Source organism: Gavialis gangeticus, unplaced genomic scaffold (genome assembly GCF_001723915.1).
Source record: "Gavialis gangeticus isolate Ggan-Ray unplaced genomic scaffold, GavGan_comp1, whole genome shotgun sequence".
NCBI lineage: Eukaryota > Metazoa > Chordata > Crocodylia > Gavialidae > Gavialis > Gavialis gangeticus.
The window spans coordinates 15,511,693-15,529,255 of NW_017729006.1; the positions used below are offsets into that span (position 1 = coordinate 15,511,693).

Consider the following 17,563-nt stretch of genomic DNA (forward strand, 5'->3'; position numbering starts at 1 on the left):
AAATAAATACTCATTTTCACTAGCTAAACTACAATATCAGACCAAATCACTGAGGTTAAAATTTGTGCTCAAGTGCCACTGAGTAAATGTCTGCCCCTTTATCAGGTTAACTCACTGCTTTTGTCTGCTATAATTCTAAAATCAGACTTCCTCAGTGTGCATGAGAAGCATGTTGCAACAGAAATAGGTAACAGACCACATAACATAGATCATTCAAATCCACTGATTTCAAAGGTTGTCTTAGGTCACCAATAAAGATTAAAAGGAGGCATTTCATAGTCTTTTCTGTTGATATTCATGCACATTTCAAAATTTACTGTCTCTGTTTAAGAAAGAATCAGAACGAAAACAGCCAAAAGATGTTGCAAGCCAAGATTCAGATTTCACCTTCTGAGCTAGATGAAATGTTCCTACTGTCTTCTTGTGCTATGCTTGGATCACTTCACTGCCAATCAATCTTTCACTTGGAAAATCCTAAATAAATCTTTCAAGAAAAGAAAAACAGAAATGCAGATCAAAAAGATTTAATAAAGAGTGTACGGAGAGAAACTATGGAAAAAAGTGAGAAGAAACTTGCAAGAAGAAAGGAGAAACTGCACAGAGAAGAAGTAACAGACACTGACTCATTAAAATCAGCAGGATGACTTATGTCACTATAATTAAGCATGTGTGTAAGTGCTTTACACAATCATAGCATTACAAAACATAACAAAGCTTATGCAGCTATCCCCCTTCAGGACAAATTTTTGAAGTCAAAATAGGGTCACGATGTAACATTGCTCAGATACTGGGCCTCCAGGCAAATGTTACTGATCCCTAGGCTGCATTACATCCTTACTTAGGAAAAAAAGGGGGCACTATTTTAGTAAAAGTGTCATATTTTAGATCAGATGCAAAGCCAGGAAACTGACAATTTTACTGAATACTTCCCACACTGTCCAATGTCACTTAAGGCATAAACAAAGATTCTGCCATCCCCACCACTACACTGGGTTATGCTTTGTAGCTCTATACACACCTCCTGTGTCATTAGGGCCTACACCTTTGCTCTCTCTAAATCAGTGCTTCTCAACCAGGGTGTTGGGGTAAGATCCCCTGAAGAGATCCCCTGAAGGGTGCTGGAGGACATGTAAGGAGATAAACAAGGGGTGAGGAGATAAGCCACAAAGGCAGGCTCAGGCTTCAGGTTTGAGGAGATAAGCAGATAAGGGCAAGCTCAGGCTTTACCTGCCTCCCTGCCACCACTGCCTGCCTCACCCCCCCGCCTACCCCATGCAAGGAGGTAAGCACTGTAATAAATACATTAGTTTTTTAAATGAGGTGCCACTCAGTTCAGAAAGTTATGACTGGGTGCATCGAGTCCAACAAGGGGTGCCTTGAGTCTAAAAAGGCTGACAACCACTGCTCTCAATACTGTTTCATAAAGGGAGCCTTTCTGATGGTCCCTAGTAATGAAATATCTACGGTTGTAATTTACAAGATTACAGCCATTCAGGTTGCTCCCCTTATATCCCAATTTGGAAAATGATGTTCCACCTACCTAAGATTCATTCTAATTTCAGCTTGTTTACTCTTGGCCCTGATGTGTTATCTATAGTCACCGTGATAAACTGAAACAGGAGGTCTAAACTGTGGGAAGGATATAAGATGACTAGAAACTCAAAATAAAAAATGAGAAGCAGAAAGACTTGAAGAGGGTTAAAACTTGCTCTATCTATTTCAAGTATGAGTCACTATAAATATTCCTGAAATTAGGACTTCCATTCACTTGAAAAAAACAGAGAGAAAGAGTGTCTGTGTCTGTGTTCAAGTGAATGGAAGCCTCCAAGTGTTTCTGCTTCTCTTTTCTTTTTATTTTGCGTTTCCAGTCATCCAATTTATCACAGCATAATATTTATATAAATATATAAAGGATGAAAAGAGTTTACAATGTTAAATATGTTCTTACTTGTCAAACTTGTATTATAAACATCCACAGTCTATATTTCTTCTTTTTTATACTTTCTAGACATTAATCAAAGATTTTTTGTTCAGTTTCTGAAAGCAGCATGTAGAACTTTTACCTGTGACTTCTGTGCAATTGTCATCTGAATCAGACTCTTCAGGATCAAACACTTGGATCCCTTGGGCTTGCAGTCTCTGAAGTTTGGCTTCTAGCTCTCGTTTAGCTCTCAGCAAATCCTGAATTTCATTTTCCTTAGTTTCTCTAAAAATCTATAAAAAGAAAATGATTGTTTTAAGCCAATGGTGCCAACTGTCATGTTTTATCATGAAACTTGTGAAATTTGATGTCTAACTAAGTTCTTAGATTTACGTATTTAGATTGCATTCAAAATAGATTCTAATACTCATAATTTCAGGGAAAAGCTTGAAACTGTGACCACAGTGCAAAGCCAAAGTTCTAGTTCTAGGAGACAAATAAAAAGAACTTGGCATTTATTTTTTTTTAATCTCATTATTTTAAGGTCTATATCACGTTTTTAAATAATTGTGGGTTTTAGTGCTGTCCACCCCAAACGTAAAATGGAAAGTGACATACACAGCTGTTAACTGATAGTTTCAAGACAGGTGATCTTCTTCAGCCAAGCTACAATTTGTTCCTAAAGATTCCCTTTCATTCTTAATAGATTTAATATATTACTTTGCTGTGGATTGATATGTTAATTTAAAGTTGTCTAAAATAAGAAGTGAACATGTATTTTGAACAACCCTGTATATGCAATATTACTATCACAAGCTACAGTTAAAGAGTTAAAGAGCTAAAAATAAGTTCCCAAAGAAATAAAATACTTCAGGAGCAACAAAGGGAATGCATAGACTTAATTGCAAATAGTTGGAATCAATGACCCAGGAGATACTTTCAAATCCTATGTTCAGAAACAATTTTGGTCTTATTCATCTACCAAGACATCACTTCTGTTGCAGCTGATGATATCAGTAATTCCTAAAGCAGTTCAAAGAACTAAATGTACTGTTTGATTTTTTTGCTGGGAGCTTCATCAATGACAGGAAGGGAAAACCCAAAGCATCAACCTGGCAACTGAGAATCTTTTCAAGTTACCTGGGGGGAAAATGTTAAGGCTCTTACCTTCATTAACATTTTAGTAAGAAAAAGGAAAATGCCAAGAGTTGTTAAGTTCTTTTAATGAAAACTACAAATGTTAAATAGTGAAAATTACTAAGAAAAATGTTTTTCCTTTAAAAACTGCAAACGTTTAATCCATCTGTATTTTCTTTGCCCTTCCAGGCATGAAGCTGGCAAAGACTAATGCTGAAATAACACAAGCGGCAGGTCTAAGAATATGAAGCAATGATCATTTTTCACTATCTGAAGTGTTATTTTCCACTAAATCTAAACAATATTCAATGAAAGCAGGCATCTTGTTTACCTTGAACTGTCTCTTGACTTTGTCACGGTCGTGTTCAAAAGTAGCAGCTCTTTCCATAGCTTGGTATTTGGCTTCTAAAGCACTTTCTTTCTCTCTAAGTATTTTTTGGTAAGTTTTCTGAAGAGCCTGAAAACATTTAATGTATTAATATCTTGGAGAGGGAAATATCAGTGCTACAAAGTTTTAGAACATTTTTCAGCTGTAAGTTTGAGTAGCAAGTTCAGCAGGCTTATCTCACACAGCCATCCCATTTAACTTCAATGAAGACCTTTGGTTTATATTTAAAGCAGTGCAGGCCAACCTTTATGGCAGATGTGTTACATATTAAGCCTGAAGTCTTTTACAAGTGCCACTCCAATCCCCTTCCCCTGCCTGAGCTGCTGCTCTGCTTACTGCTTCTTTCCCTTCCAATTTGCTGATTTGCTTTCTGCATCCTGCCCTACCTGCCACTGTGCTGCCTGTCCCCTTTCTGATCTGCCTTATGCCACACACAGAGGCTGTCTAGGCCACTTGTGCCACCCATGCCACAGATTGGCCACCCTACTTTAAACCCAACCCAAACCAGTACAACAATGCAATGTGCTCCTCCAGTGAATGAGAAACAGAATGTCCTGACAAACAGAATCCCAGTCCTTACAATGAGTCCTTTGTGAACAGAGTCCCTACATGCCAAAGGGAGCCCCACTAACTTCGTTCTGATTTTGGTGGGGCTTTCCCAGGCACACGCATTTGCTAACATGAAGTTCATTGCAGGATGTGGTGGTCTAAGAAGAAAATAGCAGACAGAAGTGAACCTAACCCAAAGGCAGTTCTGAATGTTATTTCTGTTAAGCAACCACAGAGTTAGTAGAACTGAGCAAGCCAGCCTGATTTTCCAAAAGATGGTTTGGAAGAGGCAGAGATATAAAATAGTGATGCTCAACCTTGTTGGGTGGCAGGGTGGACGGGAATTCCCAATCCCTCCACAGGCTGAGAGCCAGTGGACCCAATCTGGGGCTCGGGGTAGGCTTGCTCTGGCCCCGATCCAGCTGTGCAAGGGAAGGGAGCTTGCCCGGCCCCAACCTGGCCCCATCAGGGAAAAGGGCATGACCTGGCTCTGATCCAGCCCCAGAGGAGGAAGGAGCATGCCCAATCCTGTGTCAGCAAGGGGGTATGGCATAACCCCAACCTGGCCAGGCAGAAGGAAGTGGGTGTACCCTGGCCCACTTTAACCTGGAAGAAGGGGCAGGGGGAAGGATGAGGGGGCATGGGCTGGCCCCAAACCAGCTACCAGGGGGAGAAAAGTGCATAGCCCTGCCCCAACCTGGCTGCACAGAGGGATGGATGTGTGGGCCAGCCCCAATCTGGCCATGCAGAGAGAGACTCATGGCCCAGTTCTGATCCGCCTCATGGATGTTGAGATTTTGACAGCAGGGAACAGTGGCAGTACTGCCACTGCTCCCCTGCCACCAAATCTCTTGACCATGGGAAGCCCCACCGGACAGGTTCCAAGGGTCCACAGGCTGCATTTGGCCCATGGGACAGAGGTTGAGCACCCCGGTATGGAGGACTGGTTTTGGGGACTGGACTCTTAAGTAAGGCTTTACTTGGCTTTCAACTCCCAATTTCAGAAGCAACAAAGTGCTCGGACGTTTACTTGCTGCACAACTTTGGCCGCAACCCTTCTTCTCCATGCCTCAGCTTTCCCCAATGGAAAGTGGGAAAACCCATCTTTACAATGCAATTGAGGACTGAAGACGAACTGTCACGTCCAGCCAAGGCAGCGGTCAACATGATTATTGGTCTCTCTGCTGCCAGGGGCTGGGACAGCACCATGACCGGTTTACCTGGAGCTCTGCCCGGAGCCGCTTGTTCTCCCTGTCCAACTTGGCTTCCTTCTTCACCATGGAGGCCACCTCATTGCTCTTGCTGACGCGGAAGATCTCATACTCTTTCTTCAGGCGCTCGTACTCGGCCGCGCACTCCAGCTCCTGCACCGAGGCCGTGGATTTGAAGCTGGCCCCGATGAGGCCCCCGGGCCGCGATGCGCCCACCCGGCGTAAAGAGCTGCGCAGCAGGCGGGCTTTGGGCTTCACCTCCACTGGGATCTCACAGGCCTCGCCCCCGCCACCACCACCATAGGTGTCCTCGATCACCTCCCCCGCACCACCCACTGGGCTCACCAGGGACGAGGCCGTCCCCATGGCTGGAGGGGAATGTGGCCGTCACGCCTGCTGCCCCTCCTGGCGTAGGGCTGGCAACTCGGAGGGTGGAGGGGGTCACTCAGTGGCTGACCCAGAGCAGGGGCACCAGGACCCCTCTAGCTTTGCAGGACACCCTGGGGGCGCTGCTAAGGCAGGCACCACAGCTACCTTCCCACCTCCTGGGCAGCATGGGGCTGCCCCAACCCCGCAGCCAGAAGGGCCAGCGAGCGGCGCGGGGCGGCAGCGGCGGACTAGGGAGGAAGGAAGGAGCGAGCCACGTGGGCCGCCTCCCGCCCGCCCTGAGGGGCTGCGTCTCCAACCCCCGCCCCGCCCCGAGCCGCGCAGCGCTTTAAGTGAGCTGGGCTGAGGGCTCGGGGGAAGCGGAGCTGCAGGGAGGGGAGAGGAAAAAAGCGGCCTTGCGAGCCAGGGGGAGCTGCTAAGCGGCGACTGAAGCAGTAGAGAGCGCGGAGAGACAGCAACGGGGTGAGGGGGAGAGCAAGGGAGCAGGTTAGCCGGGCTCGTTTGGTCAGGGGCGATCCCGCCTCGAGCTAGAGCATACGCTGTGAGGTCCTTTCCAGCGCTGCTTTCCTCTGAAAGGAAAGGGGGTACGCCTGGAAAGGTTACGGTTCTTGCTAAAAAAAGAAACGCAGCACTGTTTTGGTGTGGTGAAGAGATCCATTCCTGTTATATTCCTGTTTTCTGGCCCGTCAGCGCTGGCTGAGAACAAGTGGTCGCTGCTTTTCCTAGCACCAGCCCAGCTGCCTGTCTGCTGAGCCAGTTCTGCTCCTCCAGCAAAATATTTGCGGTGTTTTTTTGCTAGTAATCGGGCCACGGTTGGTCCTCGAATGACTCACGGATTTGGAATTGATTTGGCAGATTTGACTTGGAACAAAACATTTTCTTTAAAAAAAAAGAAAAAAAAAGTGTGTGTGTGTATATATGTATATGTGCATGTATGTATATGCGTGTGCATGTGTATGTGTGTGTAATTTGCGGTGTTCCATCCAAATTAGGTCTCTGGCTAGGATTGCCACCAGCCCTCAAATGCCTGGCATAGTTTTGATTTTGGTTTTTATGGTTATGTCCTTCTCAGGCAAGCGCTTCCACCCATGAGTTGTCCTGTTTCTGTGGGACTCTCAGGATTGAGGGCTTGGGAAGCAGCTCTAGGGCATCGTCCTGGAGTTTTGTAATGGGGTCCCATTCTGTGAGCTTTTAAGCCCATTTAGCTGCTGCTGAAGTCAGGGAGAATTGAAGGTACAAAGCATTTCACAAAAGATAAGTACAGCACCTAGTCGGACAGTGGTTCTTAACCTTTTTTGGACTCAGTGATAAACCCCATAATAGACTCAAGGCACCCCTCCATAACTTCTGTGAATTGAGCAGTGCCTCATTCAAAAAACTAATTTATTACAGTGTTTACCTCCTGGTGGGGGAAATGGCTAAGTAGGGACAGAGCCTGAGCCTATGCTTATCTGCGTATTTCCTCACACCTTACCTCCTTACACTGCCACCATCTCCAAAGGACCTTGCAGCTACCCTGGTTGAGAATCACTGTCCTGGGAATAAGCTGTGATATCAGGATATTAAGCACTTAGTCTAAATAGGGCTTTCCTACTGGATTTTATTCTCTTGCCTTGCTATGTCTTCGTAAACTATCAAATCCATCTCGGCCAGATATGTTTTATTGGAAAGAAGCTGTGTCCCCCTTGAAAGGATTCATCCCCTGACTCTAAATGGTTGATAGCTTCTTTTCTAAGGAAAATGCATTCTTTATATCTTCTGGGGTTTGAGTTCAATTTGATGAATACACTGCAGTATGTTACTTACCTCTGACTACATCTTTAAAACCTTGTTTAGCTCTCATACCTAAATGGATTTTTTTTTGATGAACCAGCCACCGAAACTCACAAGTATGGTAGTTTGCTTCCAAATCTCAAGAGTCCATGATACTGCAAGTGTATGAAAAGGAAAGAAACACACAGCCACATCAAAGCAGATCTTACCTGGTGTTATGCACCTGTTGTGTGAACTACAAGTCATCTTATGAAAGTATAAGATTAAGTATTTTAGAGGGCTCCCCATAATGATTTAAACTTGAACCCTTGTAAAATTGCTTCTGTTTGAGGAAGATTTGTCTGTTGTGGTACATGGATGAAAAATAAAATAGTTTTATTTCTTTCCATGATTCCTATGAGCTGGCTGCCAACCTGTAGCCAGATTCTACCCTGTGCCTCCATGAAAAGACCTGGCTGCAAGATCTGTTTCATGTGTGGCCCCATTTTGACATCACTGTATACCAAGTTGGAGCAGCATCTCGGCCAAGAACATCTCAGCCAAGCAGGGCCTAAATGCCTTCTTATCAGCCTCCAGAATATTCTTCTGTTTTACTGCTTTCTGAGTTTTGGGATTAAGTCAGAGTTCTGGTGCTGCTTGTGGTTGTACTGCATTCTTTTCATGATCTCTGTTATGCAAACCATGGCATTCTTTACATGCAGTTTCAGTCATTACTTTTAGACCTAGAATTAAAAAAAAGTGTGCTGCACTAGAAGGGTCTCTTGACCAGCTGCTAATAATCCATTGACAGTTATAATGATGTTGGAGGAACTGGTGGCATTGTTTTTCTTATGCTGCCTCTGGATGTGTTACAGGAATTTTATGAAGAGACAGCATTTACAAGCTTTCCTGAACAAGAAAATTATGTTGCCTCCCTGTTGTTTCATGGACCGAATTTCCTAATGATTAGAGATTTTAGATTAGCCTACAACAAAATGTAATTTGTAAATTGTAGTGAAGATTGTTTTAAATCACCTTTTAGTTTAATTAGAAGGGCATCCAACTGTTCATATTTTTGCACATCTGTGGGAAACAGAGCCTCAGGAAATGTAAAGACTTATTGTCTTAACTTTCAAAGATTGTGTGACGCAGATCAAATCGAGTTCTTCAAAATGGACTTGTCTTATATTTTTGTTGTGTTCTTCTCAGACTTCAGCAGGAGCAACCCAACTCCCAGTTCTTTCAGAAGTAAAGCAGTAGGTGTTTGTAATGCCAGTGCATGTTAGAATCTTTGAGCTGCTTTATGTTTTAGCAGTTTAATTTGCAATGCACTTTACTGAGCTCTCTGGTACAATTCATGTGCCATTTATTGTTTTAGTAGAAACAGGACCTGTATTTGTAAGGCCTTTTCACAGCTGCTATTCCAGCCCTTGTCTGTCAATAAAAGGCCCCAGAACGCATCATCCTTTCCTATCCTGATTATTATTTACTATTTGTATTTCCTAATAACTCTACCCATGTTATAGTTACCACACTACCTCTGTGCTGTGCAGGGTTTTATGTGGGTCTTCCAAAGGGTGAGTTTCATTCTAAAGGGGTGTATCTATATGTGCTATTATATTAGCATATAGCAATAAACTCTGGTGCATATCACACTGGAGTTTATTGCTCCTATTCACCCCATTTGAATGTGTGCCTGGGACTGCAGCACATTGAGTTGGTTCAGAGCAGCTCTGCCTGGCAGAGGGCCCAAGGGTTCAGCAAGCAGCTGTGCACTGAAGCACCCTCATGCCCCAGCCAGTTGCATCAGTATTGGCACGTGCTGTTGTGGAGTAAAAAACAAGTGCTACTGTGCTGCAGAGTTAGTTTCCTGCAGTGTAGGAATCCTGTAGCTTCCTACAGTTGCATGTGTAGATGTGAAACATTTACTGTGGAGCTAATTAGTATACTCTGCAGTAAACATCTCATGTAGACACACTCAAAGAGTAGTATTTGGATCTACAGACTTTAAGAATGTCATCATGTTACTGCAGAGCACAATAAATAAAAGTCAGTGGAGACAGAGTGGGGCCAAACGAATCTTTATTAAAGCTATTTTGAGTTGAATTCATATCTAGCCGGTCAATTTTCTAAGTGGCTTATCTCTTTGAAAAAAATAAAACTGTTTGCATTGTTATGCATAAAAAAAATCTGATAGTTTACATTTGAAATCTCGTCATTTATTTTATCTCTATAATGATATTGCTTCTGTCATTAGTATGTATCCTAATATTTTTCAAATGTATTTGAGATGCCTGCCTTGCTATTTAAGTGTTCTTACTCTTTGTCTGTTTCATTTTAGGAAGTATTATTGACCATGTGTAAACAAAATCTACAGATGTGAAACTGTCCCCTAGAAATAACTGGAGCCTCAAAAACTATAGCACTACCTGAAGATTTTTCCAGATCTCTTCTGTGCAGCTTTTTATTATCTGCGGAAAATGAAGGTAACTGTATAGCTCTGATTGCAGAATTGCTTTGCCTCTCACATACATTACTGTGCTGGTTTATCACTACAACTCAAAATTAGCAGATGTTCATTTTACATAAGAACACACATAGTTTATGGCTACATATGTATTCCAGTATAATTTAGTATAAATGTGTGTAATTTTTTTATAAATAGATGCAGGAAATAGCCAAAATATGGGCTTCTGGAGCGAGCCTTTCAGACTGTAGGTTACTACATTCTGCATGTTAAAATAAGAGTTTTACAATGATTAGCATAAATGATCATCTTGAAAGCAGAAGATGCTTTAAATGGAAAACAACCAAGCAGCCCAAATCTATTTTTTCTCCTTTTTAAATTCTATCTTTGCAATACTTGTTTTCTGTCAATATCTACTGTAGACAAAGGCAGAGCACTAGAAAGGCTTTCATATATCAGCTGTACTGCATTAAAGTCAAACAGTTTTTTATTATTCAAAAATCCTGCATCTAGGTACAGGTTTCGTCACTTGATGAAGAATTATGGTGTTTTTGAAATTAGTAGTGTGGTGTTTTTAAAAGATTGTTATTTTTATCCTTTAATATACATGATTCATTCGCATTCTTTTTAGTGGCTATGAAGACTATACTGTGAAGGATAACCTGCTATGATGATGTTCCATATTAACTTTCTTGTTATTTCTACTATTTAAGTCCAAGTACTGAGTTGACGCCTCAGTAGGCCAAATGATAAAACAAGTGGTAGCTTGACTGAATTATTTTGATTAATTTCATAGTCTTTTGAAAAATAACACCAAATCTGGAATTTGGTATGGAAAGAGCTGGGTTGCCAGTTAATCAACATTTAACCTTTGTTTAATATAAAGACTTATTCAAAGCTCAAAGACCATGACAGTCTTTCAGTTAACTTCAACAGTTCAGGCCCTTAAGTTCATGTCCATGCTATTTAAACTGGTACACAAAATAAAAATAGCTCAGAAATTGAACACCAGTCAGTCTAGTTAGGCTAGATGCAAATGGGTTTACCTTTCAGAGCAAGGCCTTTATCTAAACTTGTGATTCTTAGCCAGGGTGCTGCCAGATCCTTTCAAGGGAGCTGTGAGGTGTGAGGAGACAAGCAGATAAAGACAAGCTCAGCAGAGGGGCTGATCACCTACCTGTACTACCAGGCCTCTCTGCAAGGAGATAAGCACTGTAATATATATATCAGTTTGTGAAATTGGGTGCCACTCAATTCACAAAAATTATGGAGGGTTGCCTCAAGTCCTGTGAGGGGTTTCTTGAGTCCAGAACAGTTGAGAACTACTGACCTAAGCTCTTTACAAAATAAGCTACTTTTTGTTTGTTTCTGGTATCTGAAAATTACAGTTCCCTGGGTGTTAAGTGTCCTGGTCAGTAAAACTTGTCCTGATAATCAAGGCTGTGTACACTACTGAGTGAAAAATAGCTTCCCTTTTCCACTGCACATTCATTTCTGGTAATTTAAAAGCCTCACATGTTGTTACAAAAATAATTATGCAACTCTAAAAGATTATCAGAAGTACAGAGAAATCTTATTTGAGGAATAAATTCAGGCTTGAAAAAATGTGTTTAATATTGCATCTCATCTCTGATGCTCATTTATTATTACTGGCATGCTTTATGACAGTATACTCAATTTTAACTGATTTTTTTTTTTTTGTATTAAAATAACGTGAATAAGTAGCTAATTATAAATGAGTACAACATATCTTTAGGACATAAAACATTATAAAGCCTTAGAGCGCGTTCCATTTTCTGTGTTCTAACTTTATTATAGTCTGTTAAACTGAGCATAGCATGGATGTATCCAGATTCCATTTCTTCAGAAACTTGGAAAGAATTGAGAGTAGAATTGATGGAAATTCTTATGAGGACGAAGACATTCACTTTTAAAAGTTCCTGTAACTTTAAATTTTGTAACTCTTCAACACTAGAGGGCAGGAAGACCTTGAGAAAAGACTGGGAATGTGCAGATGAGTGGCAAAAATAGGATGGAGAATCCTATATACAAACACCAGTATCATGGCTAAAGTGCATGTGCTTAAGGGGGAATCTGGGCTGCTCCGGGCACAGAGCTGGGGAATGGTAGGGCACAAAAATAACACTTGTTTCACTGCTGGCCCAGGCACCAGTACCACTACCAGCAGTACAGCCACTGGTGCTGCCCCATGCACTGCTGCTGTTACTGCACTGAAGTGCCCAAGTATACCTCTGACAAAGACAATGAGAATTTTAAAAAATCAACATTTTCAATTATAAGGACACCATCAGGAATGAAAACAGCATAACTAGATTGTTCTGAAAGATGTTTGGAGTCCTAATACTTAGCATAGAGTTGCATAAATATAATACTTTTATATAATGCCTTCCACATCATGGCTAAAACTATTTGAAAAGGACAGTCAATAACCTACTAATAGGAAAGTCTAAACCATAGTTCCAGTGAACTCACCAACAATTTTGCCACTGACTTATGTAGGACCAAACCTTGGACCCAAATGCTTTGCAACATGAAACTACCGTCAAGTTTTTGTTGTGGTTCATTTTTTTTTTCCATTCAAGAATTAATGCCTAGAAGGTATTTTGTGTTTTATCTTTAATTCGGTAGTCAAGATGGATAAAAAATAATCTAAAAGTATCAAAAACCATACCAAGCCACTCCTTCCTTCTGTCTACTGTCTCTGCAAATTCAGCCTTAATTACATGAGGGTGACCACGCTGAAACAAAAGTACCCAAGAAACATTTTACATAGTGAAGTTCAGAAAAATGAGACTGATAATCAGATCCAAATTCACCTTGACAGCTGCAAGGTGTCAGAACGAGATAGACTGTTAAGTCTATGTATCAAATGACTCAGCAATACAACTCCATAAAATGTTGGCCAGGTGACTCGTTGTCAGTCTGAATTGGGTTTTGAGTGACAGTCCAACAACGAGGTAGAATCTAGGCAAGAGATCAAACACTTCAACTTCTGCTTCAATAAGGATGCATCCTCACTGAACTGAAAAGGATACCTCAGGCTTTCATTGGTGGTGTGGTCACTTCTTCCTCATACTTCTTTCTATTTCATGTGGTCACACGACCTAGAGGCTACTTTCTTACGCACTGCTTTTCTGAATCACTGAATTTAATTGTGGATTGGAGTTTAGTGGTTTAAAGAAGCTCTTGAAAGTTAAAATTACTTAGCTCTTTTCTAACTGACACTTACCACTGATATGACATTGGGCAAGAATCTTATGCCTGATTTTTAAAAAAAGTCTACTAAATTTTGTACACATCAGTTTTTGAATATTTAAGTCGAAAAATATAGGGTCTGATTTTTCAGAGCTGTTGAATACTCAGTTTTATTTTTCTTCCCAATATCAAGTTGTCTTATACCATGTATGCTATTTTGATGTCTCAATTGACATTTTCTATTATTTTCTGCTATCTTTTTGTTTAGTGTAACAGAAATCCCTAACTTCCAAATGATTAATGCACTTTCGTATTATTTTTCTGTATGCTGATGGTAGAGTGTATTTTATGCTGACTTCTCTTTGTAATAGTTTTTGAAGGATCTTTTAAACCTTTGCACTTCTAATGCAAAAGCAGATAAGCACCTCTCAACCTCTTTTTTTTTTTTTTTACCTTTTTATCAATCACTGGAGTGGATGTAGTAGTTCTTCGCCTCAGCAGTGTCAAGGGTCTTAAGAAATGTGTTTTAAGTCAATTTGATATCCTTGTATGAAAGCTTTGATACAAATGTGAAGTAGAATTCCTCTTTTCATATGGGGATGGCTTAAAAGAAAAGATTTGCTTGCACCCCTAGTCTCAAATAGAAAATATGATCATGAGAGAAACACATTGACATATTGCAGATAAGAGAAATAATGAAAAGTCATTTTCCCCTCTGTTGTATTAAATAAAAAGTATTTGCCTAAAATTGGTCACTCTGTACTCACCTAATTCCTACTTAAGTGGCATTTTGGTGGCTAAATCCATGAGAGCTGTTCACAAAACAGTGATAGTGCTCTGGCTAAGGAGAAGAAGGGCAAGGCCAACACTGCTTGGTTGGAACAGACAGCCCAGCCCAGGGCTGCAGAGCATGCTGGGATTCTGGGGGACTCTGGTTTAATTTAAACCAGGAAGGGGTCTGGGACAAAAGTTCCATAAACTGGTTTGACCTCAGTCAGTGAAGTCTGATACTACATGTGCCAGGTGAATGTAACCAGCACTTGAGGCCTCAGTGCTGGAGGTGGGTCTGCCTCCTACTTGCCTGCCATGACTTGATAGATTTAAGAAAGGAATGGGATGTTCCTCAGAAGATTGGATATCTTTCCAGCCTCAGGTTGGCTAGGTGCGATAGTAAGTGACATGGGGCCCTGCCTCCCCTACACCCCATCCACTTGCCAACTGAAATACAGTCACAACACTGGCCCAAGCTTGGCTGTCACACAGTATGGATTCCATCCATCGTACCCCCCTTAGGGGTTAAATTGACCCTCTCCCCTGCCAGGGTGATGTCCAGCAGCATTGGCCAAGTTATTCTGCTGTGGCTGTATCCCTTTAAAGGGGAAAGGTGGTTGTTACTGGCTTTCCCCACCAAATTTCTTTGGGTCCTGCCGGGGTACTCCCTCTCGGGTCGACCCTATCTCAGTGTATGTCAAAATCTTCAAAGTAAATACAGATGATAACTCAAAGCTACCCTGGCCTCTGACATAGTGACACTCAGTGCCTGGGACTCACATGGCCAGCATGGCGCCATGCAGGCTCACTCTCAACATGGGTCCCACCAGTTGGATCCTCAGGCTCTGTTGCTGGTGCTCAATGGGGAGATGCTCCTGGCTCTCCCTGTGGCTGCTCGTGCAGCTTCCCCAGCATCTTCTGCAGCTTCTGCTGGGTCTGCAGAGATGCTCCCTGCAGCATGTCCTGCCTCCACTCCTGGTGCCTGGGACTTGCCGGCTTCCCAGACGCCTTTTTATTATGTCTTTGGAGGTGCACTCTCCTACATGCAGGAAGAGCATGCTTTTAAAATGTGCTGGAAATGCCACGTGCATCTTGGCGTCTCAGGCTTGGGTTGCTGCAGGGAAGGTGAGTAGCCCTTCAGCCCAAACTGGGCTAAGTTTCCCCTTCAATCAGGGTTCATTTGGGGGGGGGGGGGGGAACACCCCCCCCCGCCCCCCCCCACTCCTGGGACCTTGGGGAGCCAAGTAGCTGAGTGCAGCGACGCTGCATTCAACCAGGTTTATCTCAGACCAGTTTTGGCCTTTTGAAACTGGCTTATGTGCACTGAACTTCTGTTCTGTTATAGGTTTAAACCAGTTTCTGATCACTTAAACAGGTTTATGTGTAACTTCTGGCCCTAGCCTCTGTCATCCAACCCTGATCTGTGTTGTTTGAGAATTCTTAGCATAGACTGACACAACCTGAAACTGGTGACAGCTTGGTTCATCTTCAGCCCCCTCAGAAAAAGACTTCACAGTATGTCAGCATGTGGTTAATATAATTACTCTTTGTACTCTGTGTATCTTGAAAAGTGCTGCGTGCTGTCAGGTCCCACCTTGTAGAGCCAGGCCCTTTTTGTTTATCATCAAATTGATATCAATTTATTTTACTCTTTCCTTAATGACTTTAGATTTCAAATCATAGTTACCTGCTTTAGTTGTTTGTCTTTTATTCAGTTGAATGAGATACAGTTTTAAGCAAGTAACTCAAACGGAGGATGAAGGGGAGACTAAAATGTAGTGGCATAACGAAGTGTGGTGGGGAGGGTGAAAAACAGAAATGACTCTGCCACTGTGCTGCCAGCAATACAGCCAGTGATGCTGCTCCATCAGTACCACCAGTGATTAGGTGTCATGTTATGCCTCTGCTCAAATGTATGAAAAATCAATCTCAAATATTTGCAGGGGTGGGAGGAGGAAGGAGGTTACATACTGGCAGGAAGAATTTTGTAGTTTCTTGCTCTAAGGTATATTAATTCTGCACACATGACCTGTACCTGACCGTTGAGCAGTGCAAAATTGAGCTCCAAATTATTGTTCCTGCATGGCATATTTAGTGAGTAACTTCATATAGTTTTCTGGCAAAAAATCTTAATTTTTTTTTAGCAGTTTGCCTTTCATAGTATCAAGTCTTATACATGGCTTGCACCATGAAATGTGCATTGAAACTGAATGATGTTCTTTTTATAAGTGCCACAGATTCTGTGTTTCTTTGAGCTATAACAGGCTGGTATGGAGACAAATAAGACAACTATGGAATATGAATGGCTGGAAAACAATAGTGCTAAATAAATTCTTGGTATACACATATGCCATTTTGAAAATGTTACTCTCATGACTCTAAAAGATTGTGGTCATGTAGATATTAAATTGTTACAAATGTTATTTAAATATACATTAAATCTCTGTTGTGCATTTCTGAAATTAGAACAGCATGGGAATAATAATGGCAAAAGGTCTAACTATTTTTTCTCCGAAACATGTGAGGTATGCCATTGTGTTAACTCTGCTGGGAGAACTTTAGATTGAAGGTATAAAGGTCCGTGATTACATTCCAGGTTCATGCCACAACTCATTTTACTTCAGGAATTTTGTAGCAATGAACTGTGACCAAAAAAGAATGGGAGAAAAAAAGACCGGTGTGTTAGTACTGGAGTGAAGCATTCAACAGAAATGTGCATTTGAAGTTTCTCACAGTACCATAAATGTAATTTGGAACAGATTCCGTCTGTGGGTATGTTTACTGATTGTAAGTATGTAAAAAGGTATTTGCATGTCCATGGAAACATAATATTTTAATTGGATGAGTATATAATACATCCTGTTGTATATCTCATATACAGTTTTTGATGAAGACCAGAATTATGACCTTTTGAGCTCTGGAGCTCTGGTATTAGTGAACTCCTCCAAAACTTCAAGTTGTGCCAGACCTTTTCAATATGCACAGAATTACAGTCCTTAAGGAGCATTTATTAGAAGAAAATAAGTTACTAACTCAAGCTGGTCTATAGACAGCTCAAGTCCCAGCTTTGTCTGTCTTGTTTTCATGGGCCACACTTTATTTGGAACTCAGCAGGGCATATAGAAATATTTAATGGCTGTGTATGGAAGATATTACAGGCTTAATGCCTTCCAGGGACACAGAGGAAAATGCATGATGACCAAATCTTGCTATACTTTTGAAAAGTATTGCTTGTTAAAACTACTTAGTGTCTCACAGTTCTTCCCCCAAAACCCTTCCCTGATGGTTTTTTCTGATATATAGTCTGTCCCAAATCTCCATTAAAGACGGAGACTGATAATTAATTAGTTCATTATCCACCATGGGATACCATTCAACAAGTTATCCCAGGACACTTTACAAGGTAAAACCAAGAGAAACCTGACTTGAAGTGATGTTTGAGTATTTAGTTCTACTCCCAGTAACTACTTGTTTCCTGTCTTTGAGTATCATTTCCTTGATCCCATCATCCTCCCATTCTTCCAACAGGATCAAAGCCAGCAGCGACCTATTCTCTTTCTTTTTATCCAGGTCTAGGAGCTGCAATGCTAAATTTTCACTCCTCAAGTCACTAATCAACACTCTCTCTCCGACTACTGTCTATGCTTCATTTTATTGCCTCAGTCATAACTCAGTTCTTGGCTGCTTCTTTGCAGAGAAACAGCTGGTATAGGGTGTGGTTGGGGGGGGCAGGAGCGGAAAAGGATGAGAGACAGCTGTTGGCT

At 41.6% G+C, this 17,563-nt stretch overlaps 1 protein-coding gene and 2 long non-coding RNA genes across 6 annotated transcripts in view; 2 read left to right on the forward strand and 1 right to left on the reverse strand.

The window, feature by feature from the left end:
• LOC109291757 overlaps nt 1-3,400 on the forward strand; it is an 11,751-nt gene extending 8,351 nt beyond the window's left edge. Inside the window, exon 2 of the long non-coding RNA XR_002095943.1 lies at nt 3,248-3,400. This is a non-coding gene — a long non-coding RNA (uncharacterized LOC109291757). The remainder of the gene's footprint in view (nt 1-3,247) is intronic.
• NPHP3 (nephrocystin 3) overlaps nt 1-5,656 on the reverse strand; it is a 46,026-nt gene extending 40,370 nt beyond the window's left edge. For 2 of the 4 annotated variants that reach the window (XM_019508852.1, XM_019508851.1), the window contains exons 1-3: nt 5,216-5,655; nt 3,390-3,515; nt 2,064-2,214 (exon numbers count right to left, since the gene is read on the reverse strand). In XM_019508852.1, the coding sequence (XP_019364397.1) occupies nt 2,064-2,214; nt 3,390-3,515; nt 5,216-5,572 (634 nt within the window). In that variant the 5' untranslated portion in view covers nt 5,573-5,655. Of the gene's footprint in view, nt 1-387; nt 444-2,063; nt 2,215-3,389; nt 3,516-5,215 lie in introns of those variants that run through there. The other 2 variants (XM_019508853.1, XM_019508854.1) reach the window with 2 other exon arrangements.
• Nucleotides 5,657-5,953: 297 nt separating this feature from the next.
• LOC109291758 overlaps nt 5,954-17,563 on the forward strand; it is a 30,205-nt gene continuing 18,595 nt past the window's right edge. Inside the window, exons 1-3 of the long non-coding RNA XR_002095944.1 lie at nt 5,954-6,079; nt 9,687-9,831; nt 16,396-16,480. This is a non-coding gene — a long non-coding RNA (uncharacterized LOC109291758). The remainder of the gene's footprint in view (nt 6,080-9,686; nt 9,832-16,395; nt 16,481-17,563) is intronic.